The sequence below is a fragment of the Engraulis encrasicolus genome, chromosome 18, assembly GCF_034702125.1.
Source record: "Engraulis encrasicolus isolate BLACKSEA-1 chromosome 18, IST_EnEncr_1.0, whole genome shotgun sequence".
Classification (NCBI taxonomy): Eukaryota; Metazoa; Chordata; class Actinopteri; order Clupeiformes; family Engraulidae; genus Engraulis; species Engraulis encrasicolus.
In genome coordinates, this window is record NC_085874.1 from 10,091,744 (window position 1) to 10,107,434 (window position 15,691).

The window sequence follows — 15,691 nt, forward strand, 5'->3', positions numbered from 1 at the left end:
GGCTAATTACACGCATGTTCCCCCATCGCCCACTGGAGGTGAATGGTATCAGAGTTTCTAAATTATTGACGCACGTGCATTCGGATCTCATGTGTTGTTCCTCTTTTCATTCTGCTTGAGTTTTCCCCTTCAACAGAAGAAGCTGACCTGTCCAACGATAGCCTTTTATTAATTAAGGCTATAGGCTACATTTCTCCTTGGGTGAAAAGACAAACGATGTTGTCAGAAAAATAGCCTACATCATGATAATGAACATGAAACAGTCATAGGGGTGCCTTTTCAGTCTTCTATTTCTTCGATGCGTTCTACTGTCACTGGTTCTACGGCGTTTTTTTTTCGTAGAAGGGGGAGGGAATCTTTGATGTTACGGGGATCTCCTTCTCAACGTCATGTGGCGCTGCTTGGACCGTGCGGATCCAGTGAAACTCGCTGAAGACCAAGGGTTGACGCCGGGCAAATATGCTTGAATGCTACAGCAGTGGGAGGGTTCGGTAAAAGCCCACCGCTCTCCTGTTCTCGGCTGTTCAATGGGAGGAGCCAGTCGGCGTATTGAGCTTGGAGACAGAGGGTCGACAGAAGGTAAGGTGCCGTTCCCCCATGCATTCGCCTTTAACCATCCTTTGTCTGATTGTAACAAGAATGTATTTTGTATTTTTTCCTGGTGTATAGGCTAGTAGACCTAGGCTTAAAGGCCTACAGTAGCTCTGCAGTGAGATAATTATAAGAGGGATGGAATACGTAATAAACTTGCCACTCCCTGCAGTGTGATACCCTGACCAGATATGATTAATTATTTAAATCAGCGTTTTTCAAAGTAGCCTAAGCCAGGATATTTCTCGGCCTTCGTCAGTAGGACGAGAGCTCTAAAGGCTACGCGTTTTACTTCTGTGAGCTTCGACTCCGGGCAAAGGACATCATTTTAAAGTCCAGCGCTATCATCCCGTCTCCCGTCATCCCGTCTTAGACACATAGACGAATTCTTGCAAATCTGACGACCCGTTAGACACCATTAACATTGCAGGTGAATCAAATGAAGACGCGGTGAATGTATCAAATCGTGCGCCGGAGGGAACACTGGAGACGTGCCAATCATATGTTTGGATGCTATCAAAGCCCGCATTGGCGCTCTTCTGTCCGGATGGAGTTATTTAATGGGGTCTATGTTGTCTCCTCTCGCATAGATACATTCCGCCTGGCTGAAAATTAACCACGTAATTTCGTGATTGCATAGCAACAGCTTTTCAGTTTTGAGCTGGACTTCGTCCATTAGGGTTTATTTCATGGCGACATAGCCTACCAGAATGTGTCCGCGCGATCCGGATGCGTGGAGGGCGCCAGTCTACCTGTCATGTGCAGCTGTAGTAACAGTAGTGGTGTGCGCTACTACCAGAGACTCTAGGAGGTATTATCCAGTCTCTCTACTACGGCTGGTCATCGTAGAATGTGCTCCACAAGGGGCATTTAGTGGGAATCAGACCTGATTCTAGTCTAGGCCTATATCTCTGATAAGACCGCAGCGCAGCATTGAAGTTGACCACTGATGTAGTTGGTGTTTTTTTTTCGTTATGCCTTCAGGACGTCTGGCTGTTCACATTTTGTGAATAAACAACCCATTCTATTTTCTTGACTGTCAAAAAGCTTTGGCATGCAGGCCAAAGCAGGTAGGCCTCCTATCACAGCAAGACATCACTGGGATTATTATTATTAGGCCTATTAGTATTTTTTTTTTTTTTTTTAACCTTTGCCAGAATTTAATTAACTGTATTAATGGGGGGGGGTCTTGTAGCAGTTAATGTAAGCTGTTATGTGCATCAATGCTGAACTCTTGAAGGGGTATTTAAAATAGAAGTAGGTAAATTCATGATGCAAGTAATACAGATATTAGTTGTAACACCACTGTGCCTAATGAGTAGCCTACCTAAGGATTTTAATACTAAAGAACTTTTATTTTATGTCTGTCTACTTTATAGGCCTACGTGACTGACTGGTAATGCATGATCATTTCTGTTCTGGCTTGAAGTCTGTTGCTTCGTTATTGTGAATGTAGGCTTGATGTGTGTGAACCTCTCATCCAACATGCAGAGAGCCTCTGGAAAAACAAATAGGGTCACATGACTATAAGTGAAGCGTTCTCACCTAGCAACAAAAGCAGCAACAGTTATTGTTTGTGGCCGTTGTTGTGTTGTTAAAGTGCTCTGCCGCAGAGGGTTGTGGTGGTAGTGGTTGTGGTGGAGAACTGGGGTGGTCCTGCTTCTTTGTAAGGAGCTTTCATGTTTCTTTGGCAGGGAGGGCAGGGAAATGGGGGGCACCATGCTTGGTCAGAGGGGATGGTGTGCGTGTGCGTGTGCGTGCGCGCGCGCGCGCGTGTGTGTGTGTGTGTGTGTGTGTGTGTGTGTGCGCGCGTGCGCGCGCCTGCACGCACATCCATGTGTGTCTGTGAATGGAACCAAATGATTATGTAACTGGGGGGACTGAATGCCCTACAAAAGCTGAATGCAAGACAGTGCAAGCTGATCTCTATGCCACAGCCAACTCCAGCATATTGCCTTAATCCCCCTCGGCTAAACCAGGCTGCCAGTTGATCTGGACTGCACAGCCTCCTAGGCGTGGCTGAGATGTGTAGCCTACAGCATATGCAGAGAAAGTCCGTATAAAATAACAGTTCCTTTTTTTTGGAAACACAATGCAGGGCGAGTAAAGTATGTTCAGTGCATTCTATGTATAGGCCTACGGTATACTATACAGAAAGGCATTTTAGTGCATTTCATACATACAACGTCAGGTCCACAGGCTTCACCAAAAATAGGCTGTAAAAAGGCCTTATGGGAAAACACAAAAGAGAAACAAGTAGCAACTGATATAATTTAATAATATTTTATGTAATTTTAAGACGTTAGTAAGAGTAGGCTACATAAGAAGCAAATATAATTTAAAAAATCCTTCAACTGGTTCATTTTCAACTGTTGAGGCAGCTCAGAGGATATTGTTAATGCATTCTTGCAGTAGTAGTATTGTACATGCTGTATGTATGTATATTGATATAGTATGGCATAGCCTATTGTACAGTAATACAGTAGTAGTAGTACTGTAGTTAACCTTTAGTAGTGTATCGTCACACTGGTGTGACGGGAATGTCCGAGCAGTGAAAGTTCTATAGAATTCTGGCCGCCATACAATACAATTTAGAATTTTAGAATCTTGCATTTTATAGAATGTTCAAAAACCCACACTCTTAGAGAAACATAAGCTATGCTAGTGTAGTTGCAGAGCCATGATCCCAAAGCCATCTCTGTGCCATTGATTTTCCACCAGACTTTCTGCCGTGTGTCCCCAGCCTCCACCCTCCAACCCCCCTGTCTTCACTACCACCCCCACCCAGGCAGCGATGAGCTCATTCCAATGCTGCAAGAGAAAGGCTCTCCATTCAGCACTGTGCCTTGATAGCTCCTCTACTGAAACTTGGCACCATGCTAGTACACAGCAACACCCACATAGAGCCCCCCCAAGCCATCCATAATCGCCTGCTATCTTCATATGCTTAATTACACGCATGCACGCACACATACTTGCATACAGCACACGCACGCACGCACGCATGCACGCACGCACGCACGGCCGCTGACAGCTTTTGCCAGGCCCGGGGCAAAGGCATCTGAAAGGGCCCCCGATCCAATACATACAATGTGTTGAGGAACCCATTTTGGGCCCCCTCTATCTCTGGGCCCGGGACAACTGACCCCCCTAACCCTGTCGGCTTCCCTGCACGCACACACACACGCAGGCACGCATGCATGACTACAACATACAGACATATTCACACACACACACACACACACACACACACACACACACACACACACACACACACACACACACACACACACACACAGAGAGAGAGTTGTTGTCAGACAACAGATAAGTCTGGAGAGCAGTGCCAGGTGCTAGCTCTATAGGGCGAGGTAGGACCATAAGTGGCTAAAGTGCTGCATTAGGGTTTAGCAACATGACAGCAATGCAATATTCTTCTTATCATTTTAAAGTGAACCCTGTTCGTATCGAGGCCTGAGGTATTTCACAATTCCTACTGCACATTGTACGTAAAGGCAGGGTTTTCCCCAGCACTGTCAGCCACCTTGACAACAAACAGGTCCCAACTTGGCTATGTTCCAAGAAATTATGTTTTGTCAATGTAATTTCTGAAGTTCCTTTACAAAACATTGTATAAGCTAGGCTATTTATTTCAATGAGGTTTCAGCTAAACCCCCTCCCCACCTTGACTTGCAAATATTCTGTGGGAAAGATTGAAAGGGCATAACCAAACCAACTGACATAGCCAGAGCCTGTTTATATGCGCATCAATAAACCGTTTATGATCAGGTTTTTGGAGTTACCGGTTTATTCGAGCGCTCATGTAAACTGAATAAACAGTTTTCATAATCGGTTTATTGCCGTTATCGGTTTATGAGAAATCCGATTCGCACAGGTAGGTTTTTGGCTGATAAACTGATTTCTCATGTCATGTATACAGCATAATCGGGTTATTATCAGGTTATTGACATTCTAGAAGGATGAGTAGCCAATCACAAGCCTTAAATTCTAGCTTTGTGTCACACACCTAGTGGAATACAGGCAACCGACAGACTGCATAATAAACAGCAATAAACCGTTTAGCCTACTCCAATAACCTGTTTATTCCAATAACCCGATTATTGTGGCCATATAAACGGGCTTATAGTAATGAAAAAAAACCATCACAACTGGAGGTGACCAAAACCTGCCATAGTTTCCTTCCAAAATAGGTAACTTTACAGAGTAACTTGTCTACAGTTACTAGCCTATAGAATGATGTAGGCCTACCTGATTTCTTTTCAGTTTTTTTGTTTTTTTCCGTAGCAACACAGTCTTCCTCATTTGGTAGCTTACAGTGGAATAACTGGTGTAACCACTTTGTAATATATCATATCTAGTAGGCTACTTTTACTATGGCCACCTCTGCACCTGCCACATGATTGATTAAATATGGATGTTATGATGATTTCGATATGCGATCAACAAAAAGTACAGTTTATGTGAGAGAAATGAGGTGTAGGCCTACGGTATATGCGTAAGTCTGAGTCATATGCTATACTATAGGTGATCATTCACTGTAGATGATGCAAGCTTGGCATTGATTTTCCCGACTCTTGATGACAAGGCCTTCCCGTATTTATTGGCAAGCAAACACAAAATTCATTCATTCATTCATTCATTCATTCATTCATTCATTCATTCATTCATTCATTCATTCATTCAGAAGATGTTTCTTGCTGTAATATCTAGCCTGGTAAGCCAGACTATAACATGGGAAGGTTATTCTGGCACTGCATGATTCAGAAAGCAAAGGACTGTGGATGGGACATTGTCTGGTTAACGCCAGACGAACTCAAAAGTGACATAGTCTGGAGGCTACCTATGCAATTTCTTGCATGAAGGGTGTGGCTTACGATGGCCCATGCCCGTTTATTTTTACGTTACCAGTGTGTCATTTGTTATACAGTACGTTAGCCAATCGTGTCAGTTGTATCTATTCAAACAAACTGCAGTCACCGTCTTTCCACGCTTCCCTGCTCTCTGATTGGTGCCCAAGATCTGGTGTTTTGAATGAAATGTGGCAGTGTTTGGTTTGTGTAAGAGCTATATAAACTCTGTATCCATTTAGAATGTGGCCGTGTTTCGAGAATATTTCGTTCTGGCTGTTCCACACATGTAAGTGGAATATTCTGGAATTTGTTTTAAATACAGACAATATGTTGTTCCAACCTGGAATACGCTATACTATGGATGTAATGGCACTCTTTGACTAACAATGATTGCAATTGTGTATTAAAATACGAGAGAGAGAGAGAGAGAGAGAGAGAGAGAGAGAGAGAGAGAGAGAGATTATGCTAGCCAGGCTTTACTCTGAAAGAAAGTTTGACGGCAAAGTTTGACTGCAAATCAGGAGGCCAGTAGCAAAAGCAGCACACTGGGTATACGTACCTCTTCAGCTTTCTCCATCTCTTCTTCTCTCCAAGCTTCATAATTACTCCTTTATCTTTATTCCTTTTTGCATCTCTCTTGTTAGAAAAAGAAACATGCTGTCCTTCAATAGAGACTGGCTTTTTGAAATTTCTCAGCCAAGCACATTCTGAACATGTTTGATTGGCGCATGACTCCACAATATTCCAATTTCCGGAGAGCAATTTGCTGGGGGAGACAGAGAGCAAAACAGGCTATGTCCTATCAATCAAGAGACACTGCTCTGTTGTTCTACTTTTTTTTCTTTCAGTGTCTTTGTTCAGACGATTGTTCCTTTTTAGTATGGCTCTCCCTGGGTATTTACAACATGCCACTCCTCTCATCTCTCTCAGGTTTGCGGAGGGAAGTTTTCCCAGATTGTCTTTTATCATTCTCTCTCTCTCTCTTTCTCTCTCTCTCTCTCTCTCTCTCTCTCTCTCTCTCTCTCTCTCTCTCTCTCTCTGAAACTTTTGACAACACTAAAATGTTCTCTCTACATATACAGTACTACATGTGTAATTCTCTCTCTGTCACGATACTGTATCGCGTTGCAAGAAGGCAGTATCGTGATGTGCCATTTCAAAGTTCTGTGACCCTTCAGTCCAAAAAACAACTATAGATATGATGTGATGGTGCTTCCGAGCTTCAAACCATCATCATCATCATTAGTGTCCTCCTATTCTACCTATGAACTATCAGTTTTTATTTTTATTCTATAATATTGGCAAATGTGGAAAAAAAGATAATTCATTCATTTTACAAGACACAATTGTAAAAAATTGTGGGGGGTATCAAACAAAAATCGTGACACAAACCAAATCGTGAGTTGAGTGTACAAATCATTACAGCCCTAGCATTCAGTATGTGTTTCTTAGTACCAGTCAGTGTGTGTGTGTGCATGCGTGCGTATGTGTTTGTGTATGCCTGCATTCATCCACCAGTATGTATGCCAGCGTAGGTGTACTGTATGTGTGTGTGTGTGTGTGGGCGACAACATAGGCTATAAATAAGCTCAGCATCATTGAAGGCATTGAAGGACTGGGTTTGCTCAGGAAGCTGTGTATTCACACCAGACCAGAGGCGATGTCCTCCTGTGGCTTATAGGCTGTCTGATGTGTATGTAGAGAGGAAACGAGATAAGATGCTCTGCTGGGAACCAGCGATAGGGACACAGAGGTGGCAGCGTTTATTGTGACACCTTTCACACAATCTGTGGTGTGTGTATGTGTGTGTGTGTTTTCAGGTTCAATTTATTAAGGACCATGTACAATTAAAACGTGCCATTTTATGCATTGTGCCAGAGTTAGCCTCAGGCTAATTTACATATGCCGTCTCTGGCAGGACGAAATAAAATATCAAAACATATAGGCCTACACATGCACATAAATACAGTGTGTGTGATTGTGTGCCTGTGTGTCTCTGTGTGTGTGTCTACGACGGTGTGTATACCCCTGGTTTTTTCTATGACTGAATGGAGATGAGCATGTCTCAGGCAAGCTTCTAAACACAATTCTTTGTAGCGTTCTTCATCTTTTGTGTTTGCGACGTCCCGAGACTTTGTAGCGTCCTTTGGCTGAAGTGGTTAGATCATGGTTGGAGATGAGTAATTGTTTGACGTTCCGGCTGACGTTCCCCCTGGCCAACGGTTATTAGAGCTGCGGTCAATGTTTTATCAGATATTCAAGTATCTTTTTTGCATTGATATGCCTAAAAGTATGTTTTTAAAAGTGGTATTTAACCCATTAAGACATGGCCCCTGTTATAATTTCAGTGTTACCAGAATGACAATGACCAAGTCCTAATGTATTACTAAAGTAGTGTAATGTAGTAGTGTATCATCATAGCAGTGTTTTCAATGACCATTACAGCGTTCCAGAGACGGAACGGTGCACATCATGGTGCTACGAGGTTCCTTGGCTTTCATTTTTTGACCTTGTTCCCGCTATAGCCTGCAGTATTTTCCATTCATAGTATTTGGCTATGAATGTGTTTGTGCAGTGTTTAGAGCTTCCAGTTCTCTCTGCTTGCCCCCATTTAGAAATATCAGCTGTAACCTGACTTAAATCGTTCCTCAGACAAGTCGTTACTACAGCCTCTCACCCCTCGTACTGAATAAGGGAAAAAATGTTTTATCCACATCTCTGGAAGGAGGTGCATTGAGCATGGACTCTGCCTTCATTGGAGACTTTGGGGAGAGCAATTTATACTGTACACAGAGGAATGTCTTAACTTTTCGAGCAACCCCACTTTTAGCTTTCACTCAGCGTTTTCGCACCTGGTCCCTTTCAGCCGCCAAAGTGAACTCAGAGTAGTGACTCAGCATTTTTGCAGCATATGTGAACGCTCCAAAGCGTACCCAGACCCCTCGGAAGCGAACCGTACTGAGAGCTTGGTTGACGTGGTCTCAGTTTGGTTCGCTTATGAGTTCTGACAAGTTACACTTGTGACTAGGTGTAATCACTTAAGGAGGACTCTAGAGGACAGGGTGTGATAAAAAAAGAAGAGTGACACACCATAAAAGTACCATGACCAGAAACATCAGCCAGTTCTTTTTGTAATACATTCACAATATGAACAAAAACAGAACCGAGTCCTTTTGCTGTCGGTTCGCTTTTTGGTCCACTTAAAGAGGACTGAGTTTGGTCCACTTAAAGGGGACCAGGTGTGAAAACCCTAACTGTGTTTTTCTGTAAGTTTAGTTTCCTTATTATGTGTCAAGTTATTTCCGTTGTGTTGTGTACACATGTTATGTATGTTTATTATCCTTATTATATGTTAATGTGTTGTCTGCGTCTGGAACTCAGCCACTCTGTTGACCAGGACTCCCTGGCAGAATAGACCCTTTTAGTGTCAACAGGACAATCCTGTCTAAATAAAGGATACATTGAATGAAAAAAATGTCCTCTTCATAAATCTGTCCTGAAAGGAGGAACGTTTTATGCCGATTCATGGAAATTGCTGTGTTATAGCCGCTTCATGTCTTTCACTGTCACTGTCTCGTAAATTTGGGCCAGCGGTGGTTTCTAACCTTGTTGCTTCTCTCTCTCCCTCTCTCTCTTTCTTTCCCTCTTGCTTTCTCCTCCTCTTTTTTTCCCGGTACATTTTCTCTTCTTTTTTCTGTCCTTTTTTATGGCCGCTGATTTGTCACCAGGGTAATGGGGCCGGAGAGACAGGAAGTCAGCTCGTGATGTGGATCAGCACCCCGTCGTCCGAGGACATATAACGCGCAAGAGAGAGACAAGAGACAGACGGGAGGATTTTGCTCTTTTTGTTTCACTTTTTTTATTGTTGCTTTTGTTGGCCAGTGGCATCCTTATCAAACATGGCTTCCACTTGCTGGAAATATTCATGTCACAGACGCCTGCTTCACTCTACCACAGGGCCGCTCTCTCTTCTCCCGCAAGGCAAACCGTGAAGAGACGGAAACCCTTTAAAAACCACACACGCGCACCCACACCCACACATACACACACACACACACACACACACACACACACACCTTTCTGACTGCATGAGTGTTGGGCTGGCGGTGCGGTTTGGCTCCAGACGATGAAGAGACCCAAGCAGCAGTCCCAGCCCCTCAGCTTCCTCAGCTTCTTCAGCCGCAAGCCCAAGGCAGAGTCCCGCATCGAGAAGCCCCCGGGAGCCGCCGCCAGTCCAGAGGTCTCCATCACTCTAACACCCAACAATGAGCAAGATCCAGCGGAGCAGGTGAGTCTGACCTGAACTGGCCCACTGCTAATCCAGTCCATCCATACTGAAACACACACTGTGAGGCAACATTCTGAGCAATGTTGCCAAGCAACAGATGTCGGTAATGGCTGTTGTTGTTTTTCCCCAGATGTTTCTTTCAATTATTAAGTGATTTGATTTGTATGAAGCGCTATGGGTCTGTCTTTAGAAGCATATTCTGATCTGTGCGAGGGGAATGGAGACTGGGCACAGAAAATGAAAAGAAAAGAATGTCAGGTGTACCCAGATATAGCCATATTTGCGTTCATCTTAGATATTTTTTGTTTTTCTTGTGGTTTTGTTTTGAATGAGCAAATGTTTGTCTTAAGTTTGTCTTTTATTACAGTGAGCTTAACCAATCCAACAAACCAAACAAAGATAGCTAACAAAGCTCAACTTTGAGTAAATCCACATGTTTGTAACAACGCGTTTTTTTCCATTTGAATATGGCAAACCAACCACAATTTTCATTGTTTGACCGCTGCAAAAGCGTCAGCAAAACAATCTTGTTTTTTTTTGTATTGCTATTTGCAGAGAAACAATGAAAAAGAAATGAGAAACAGCGCCACGTCTTAACACACACACAAGCAGGCACGCATACACACACACACACACACACACACACACACACACACACACACACACACACACACACACACACACACACACACACACACACACACACACACAAACGAACAAACAATTAAGTCTGCATAGTTTTTCCAAAAAAGAGAAACACAAGACCGACATTGGGTTTTAGGCATCACTGTGGAACAGAATGGACCGTTTTCTTTCTTCCTTTCCAGGACGCTGTGTAACAGCACCAACAATATGCTGTCACCAAGTGAGCAGCAGCTAGTGTGATGGCGTAATGAAATAATATGTGACCAGTCAAATGAAAACAGGTCACATGTCTCTTATACTGTTTTCGGAGCCGGTGCTTACCTGTGAACCACCCGTGTTCATACCGAGCTCTGAACTTTTTCCGCACGTGACTGTGTTACCCAGATTAACCTGCTGTCGTCCACGTTGTCGTCACGGTTTGCGCAGAAAAAAAGTATTCCGGTTTGCCAACGCTAAGATCAGGCTAGCCGGTTCGCGATTAGGTGCGGGAATGGGCAACGGCACGGTTCTCAGTTGGCCTGAATGCGCCTTTAGAACAAAACTGAGAAAATTGGCAAGAAAGATTTTCTTTTTTGTGATTTTCATTTTTGCAGAACGTGCAAGTTGAGGTTTTGAAGGTGTGACTCAATGCTAGCAAAAACAGTATTGGTTTGTCTAAAACTTTATACTGTATTTTGTCTTTAAAAGGGCCCATTTTATGTCTTTTCTATTCTCCTAGCTGAATTTTTTGTTTTCTACTTTAAGGAGTTAAAGGGACAGTTTGGTCAATTTCAACATGCAGTTGTATTGTTCACGCTACCCTTGACTTGTCAGTACCTGGTGATGCCACATTTTTCGGCTCAGCCCTTTCCGAGATATGAGCAATTCTAATGGGGGCAGCGTTTGTTTACATTTTTAAAAAATGAAACATAGGCCAACTCCAAATATTTTCCCAAAAGGCACTGCTGTTTGCTAGTTGTCTGCTGATGTTTTATAACCTTTTGGATGTTTTTGGGAATAAATAAAAATGTTTTTTTGAAATGTAAACAAAGAGCTGCCCCCATTACAATGACCAGGATCTCGGAAACAGCTGAAGAAGAAAAAAAAAGTCTCAGGTACTGACAAGTCCAGGGTAGTGTGAGCATTACAACTGCATGTTGAAATTGACCAAACTGTCCCTTTAACACATTCAAAAGGCCACAAATTCTTCAGATATTACTTTCCACGTGTAAATCATCATTGTAAACTGTAAAGCGTAGATTCTTCACTCTCAGAATATATGATTAACTCAATATGCCCCGGGGCCTACTAGCAGCCTGTTTCTATGTGACTGGTCGCATCAACAGTTGGCTATAGAGAGTCCATGTGGGTCCGTGAACAGATTGGGCATCTTCTTCTCTCCACCACACTGTCACCCCTTTAGCCTCCCCTCTGCTAGTCTCTGTTTAATTAGTTTGTTTATTTTAAGTGTGTTCTCCTTTCGGTTGCCAAGAAACAGAGTAGTTTTGCCGCAGACCCCCCGCCCCCTCCTCCCTCCCCCTGCTCATAAACACTTGAGTATGGAGTATTAAACATGCAAGCTCAGCTCACACAACACACGGAGAGACAGTAGGACATGTACACACATACACACACAAACACTCAAACACACACTTGCACATGCACACACAACACGCACATGTTAACTGACAAACACACACACACACACACACACACACACACACACACACACACACACACACACACACACACACACACACACACACACACACACACACAGCACAAGAGGATAGGATGTTGTAGATATCTGTGTTACTGGCTGAGCCAGGAGGAAATGAAGGGTCTGGTCAGGTCGGGAACACACAGTTTCTCCACTCTAATTGACCGTTTGGGCTTTGAGGTGGACGCACTGTGTGTTTGTGTGTTGCTCAGTATACAGCCTACACTATGCAGAGCATATGCCAGGGCCGGCCCCCGCCACTGGCAAAGCTGCAATTACACTGACCTGACACGGTTTCTGGGCACACACCAGCGGTTGAGGGAGTGAGAAAGATAGTTCTGGAAACTGTCAGTTGGCCCCACCAGAGTTGTCCCGCGGGCCGCTGGGCGAACCGAAGCCATGAAATTAGTGTGGAATCCAGCCGGGCCTTTTAGCGTAGCGAAGCATGCCGTTTAAAGTCGGACCTTCTCGTGAAGGAGGGGTGGGTGATTGTGGTGCAAGTGCAGTGGCGTCGACGGACTGCAGTGGAAATTTACTTGGAGTGGGGTGGTGGGGTGGTAGCGCTGGGCTGAATTCCTCTCCTGCCTCGGTCATGAGGTTCATTGCAGAGTGATTATGTGTCCGGTCAACGCCAGTCAAGTGGAATCCTTTTGTGTCACATCCAAATGAGCTGCGTTTGAAGTTTATTAATAACATTGAAAATAAATGCAAAATATACAAGATTGTAGCCACGAGGCTAATGTCCATCTTTTGTCCTTTGACAGGTTTAATGTTCTTTAAAAAAAAAATGAAAGAAAAACAAGTATTGCACACATTGTCAAGTTAAAAAGTGAAAGATATGACACACATTTTTAAGATAAATAATACAGAAATAAGTGAAGAAAGAACAACTACCAATACCGACTATGTAGAGATATGTTGACAGTGTTGTTTATCCAGTAGCTATGATTTTACCGGTTTACTAAATTAATTTAACGATGATAATTCTCTAATTGTGCTGGGAATTGTGTCCCAGGTGTGAGAGGCTCTGTAAGAGAATACAGCCTGACTAAAGGCGCTCCTCCTCATAATGGGACCGAGCTCATTGGGAACTGGCTCTGGTAGCCCTGTTTGTCCTTTTTGTGATAATTAATTGTAGAGGAGGGGCTAGGCCATGGAAGATTTTGTAAATTAAAACTGAATCATTATATTTAACATAGTTATCCCAGACCAGTAGTCCATGTTTATTTTTCAGTATGTGTAAGTGATTCATGGTTTAAGTCAAATGTTCTGTTTTGCATATACAGTATCATTATCAAGTGTGCTTTAGCTAAGTGTCTTTAGTCACCCAGATTTTCTTTCTTTCTTTCTTTCTTTCTTTCTTTCTTTCTTTCTTTCTTTCTTTCTTTCTTTCTTTCTTTCTTTCTTTCTTTCTTTCTTTCTTTCACACAATTGTCTTTGTCTTTGTACTTGTATCTCTCTCTCTCTCTCTCTCTCTCTCTCTCTCTCTCTCTCTCTCTCTCTCTCTCTCTCTCTCCCAGGACCAGAGTGCATCAGTAGAAGGCCAGCATGGAGTGGAGATGGCTGGCAGCGGAGTGGTGGGCGGTGGAGGCCAGGAGAGAGCGAGAGGAGAGATCCCTGCTGCTGCTGCTGCCTCTGCTGCATGCTGCCCCGGAGAGCAGGAGCCAGGGCAGGAGGGGGCCCCCGCTAGGGTCCACTGCCACCAGGGAGCGCCGGGGGCCTCAGCTGACTGTGGCAGCGGATCGGGATCCGGATCAGGATCTGGATCTGGGTCAGGATCGGGCTCCACGGGCGTGTTGACTCTCTCGCTCTCCAGCCAAGACCAGCTGCAGATGGAGCACCTGGAGGTAGGCACAGAAGGTTAGCCTGGCCGGACAGACTGTGACATGATGTGTATAGTCTGGGCTCGCACCATAGGCAAAGTCACGGTGCTAAACCCGTCCCAGTGACTTGCTACATAGAGTGGAATTCTAGACAGAGCGTTGTAGTTAGAAAACAGCTTGGCCAGATTCATGGCCCAGCTATGATTCTCTTCTATGGTGCGTGGCTAGACCAACCCACCAGGCAAAATATATATACTATATTCTGCCAGCTGGGTGTGGTCTAGTTTACTAGGCTAACTGGAAATGGTAAAGACCTCCCAATCTTACTGTGAAAGGGCTGTCATGCTAGGGTGTCGTGCTTGTAGCCTGCAAGATCGCCGGTCGAATTCCTGACACAGACAGTTGGGTGGGTCACACACACACACACACACACACACACACACACACACACACACACACACACACACACACACACACACACACACACACCTGACACACACACACACACACACACACACACACACACACACACACACACACACACACACACACACACACACACACACACACACACACACACAGATGCGTCAAAAATCCTGTTCAGAAGCAAAAAAGCTGCCACCATTTCCTTCCAAAACAGGTGTCAAAACAGGTGTCCTGTCTTTCTGCTATCTTACTGAAAAATCAATATAAGATGTGCAGTAAAGAATGCAATTCTTCTTGATCCAAATATACTAACTTAGTTGCTTGCACCCAAATACTTTACTACTGTATATTGTTGGATTCCAGCTATTCTACTTAAAATCCTGTATATAATTTTATAAACCATTATAAAGACTTACTATGTGTTACATGGAATCCTGTGTGTTCATTTTAAAAAGAGTGAGAGCGCGGTATCCAATTATTACGTCATGTATTTGATTTCAATGCTAAATTATGACTCATATATCCACAATATTCAAGCTATCTGTAGTTGAGTACATTTTCTTGAACATGCTGTCTTGCTCCCATGCTCCCTGAAGGAGTGTCCCCTGTGCCTGCTGAGCCAGCCGCGCAGCCACTTCCCACGCCTGTCCTCGTGCCCGCACCGGGCCTGCACCGACTGCCTGCGCCAGTACCTGCGCATCGAGATCTCCGAGAGCCGCGTGGGCATCGCCTGCCCGCAGTGCCCTGAGGCGCTAGCGCTGCCCGACGTGCGCGCCATCCTGGACGACAGCAGCCTCCTGGAGCGCTTCGAGGAGTACCAGCTTCGCCGCTTCCTGGCCGCCGACCCGGACACGCGCTGGTGCCCCGCGCCCGACTGCAGGTGAGACGCCACGCCACTCCGTCGCCACAACATGGCTTGACTCTGGATTATGTAGGATTGTGGCCAGAGAAGGCATTGCAACTATTCTGCCCATTCCCAAATTGGATCTTTTCATGAATATTTAAAATGATATTTACTGGTCTGACCAAATAACCGTATGTTTTGCAGCTCAAGTTACCTATTACTGGAAATTCAAAATGGCAGACATGGAGTAGATCCACCTTAAGACAAGGGGTCCATCGCATCATCTAACCTCCCGTCCTTGTCTTGTGCTTGTGTGTGTGGGTGTGTGGGTGTGTGTGTGTGTATGCTTCACTGATGCTTCGTCTTGGTGGAAAAGAACAATTAAGTTTCCCTGCTCTCCGCTAAGGCACTTCACCTTTTGGGTGATTTTTCTCCATTCAACATCCCGATTGCAAATGAGAAAATGACCTCTGAATTGTGCTTTTAGGAGATTTTGAATAAAACTTT

General features: G+C 44.2%; 1 protein-coding gene across 3 annotated transcripts in view; it reads left to right on the top strand.

Moving 5' to 3' along the window:
- The window catches only part of si:ch211-278j3.3 (E3 ubiquitin-protein ligase RNF19B), a 48,838-nt gene that overhangs the window by 1,707 nt on the left and 31,440 nt on the right, over window positions 1–15,691 (top strand). For 2 of the 3 annotated variants that reach the window (XM_063222972.1, XM_063222971.1), the window contains exons 2-5: window positions 343–579; window positions 9,188–9,747; window positions 13,612–13,938; window positions 14,937–15,220. In XM_063222972.1, the coding sequence (XP_063079042.1) occupies window positions 9,586–9,747; window positions 13,612–13,938; window positions 14,937–15,220 (773 nt within the window). In that variant the 5' untranslated portion in view covers window positions 343–579; window positions 9,188–9,585. Of the gene's footprint in view, window positions 1–342; window positions 580–1,970; window positions 1,988–9,187; window positions 9,748–13,611; window positions 13,939–14,936; window positions 15,221–15,691 lie in introns of all 3 variants that reach the window. The other variant, XM_063222973.1, reaches the window with a different exon arrangement.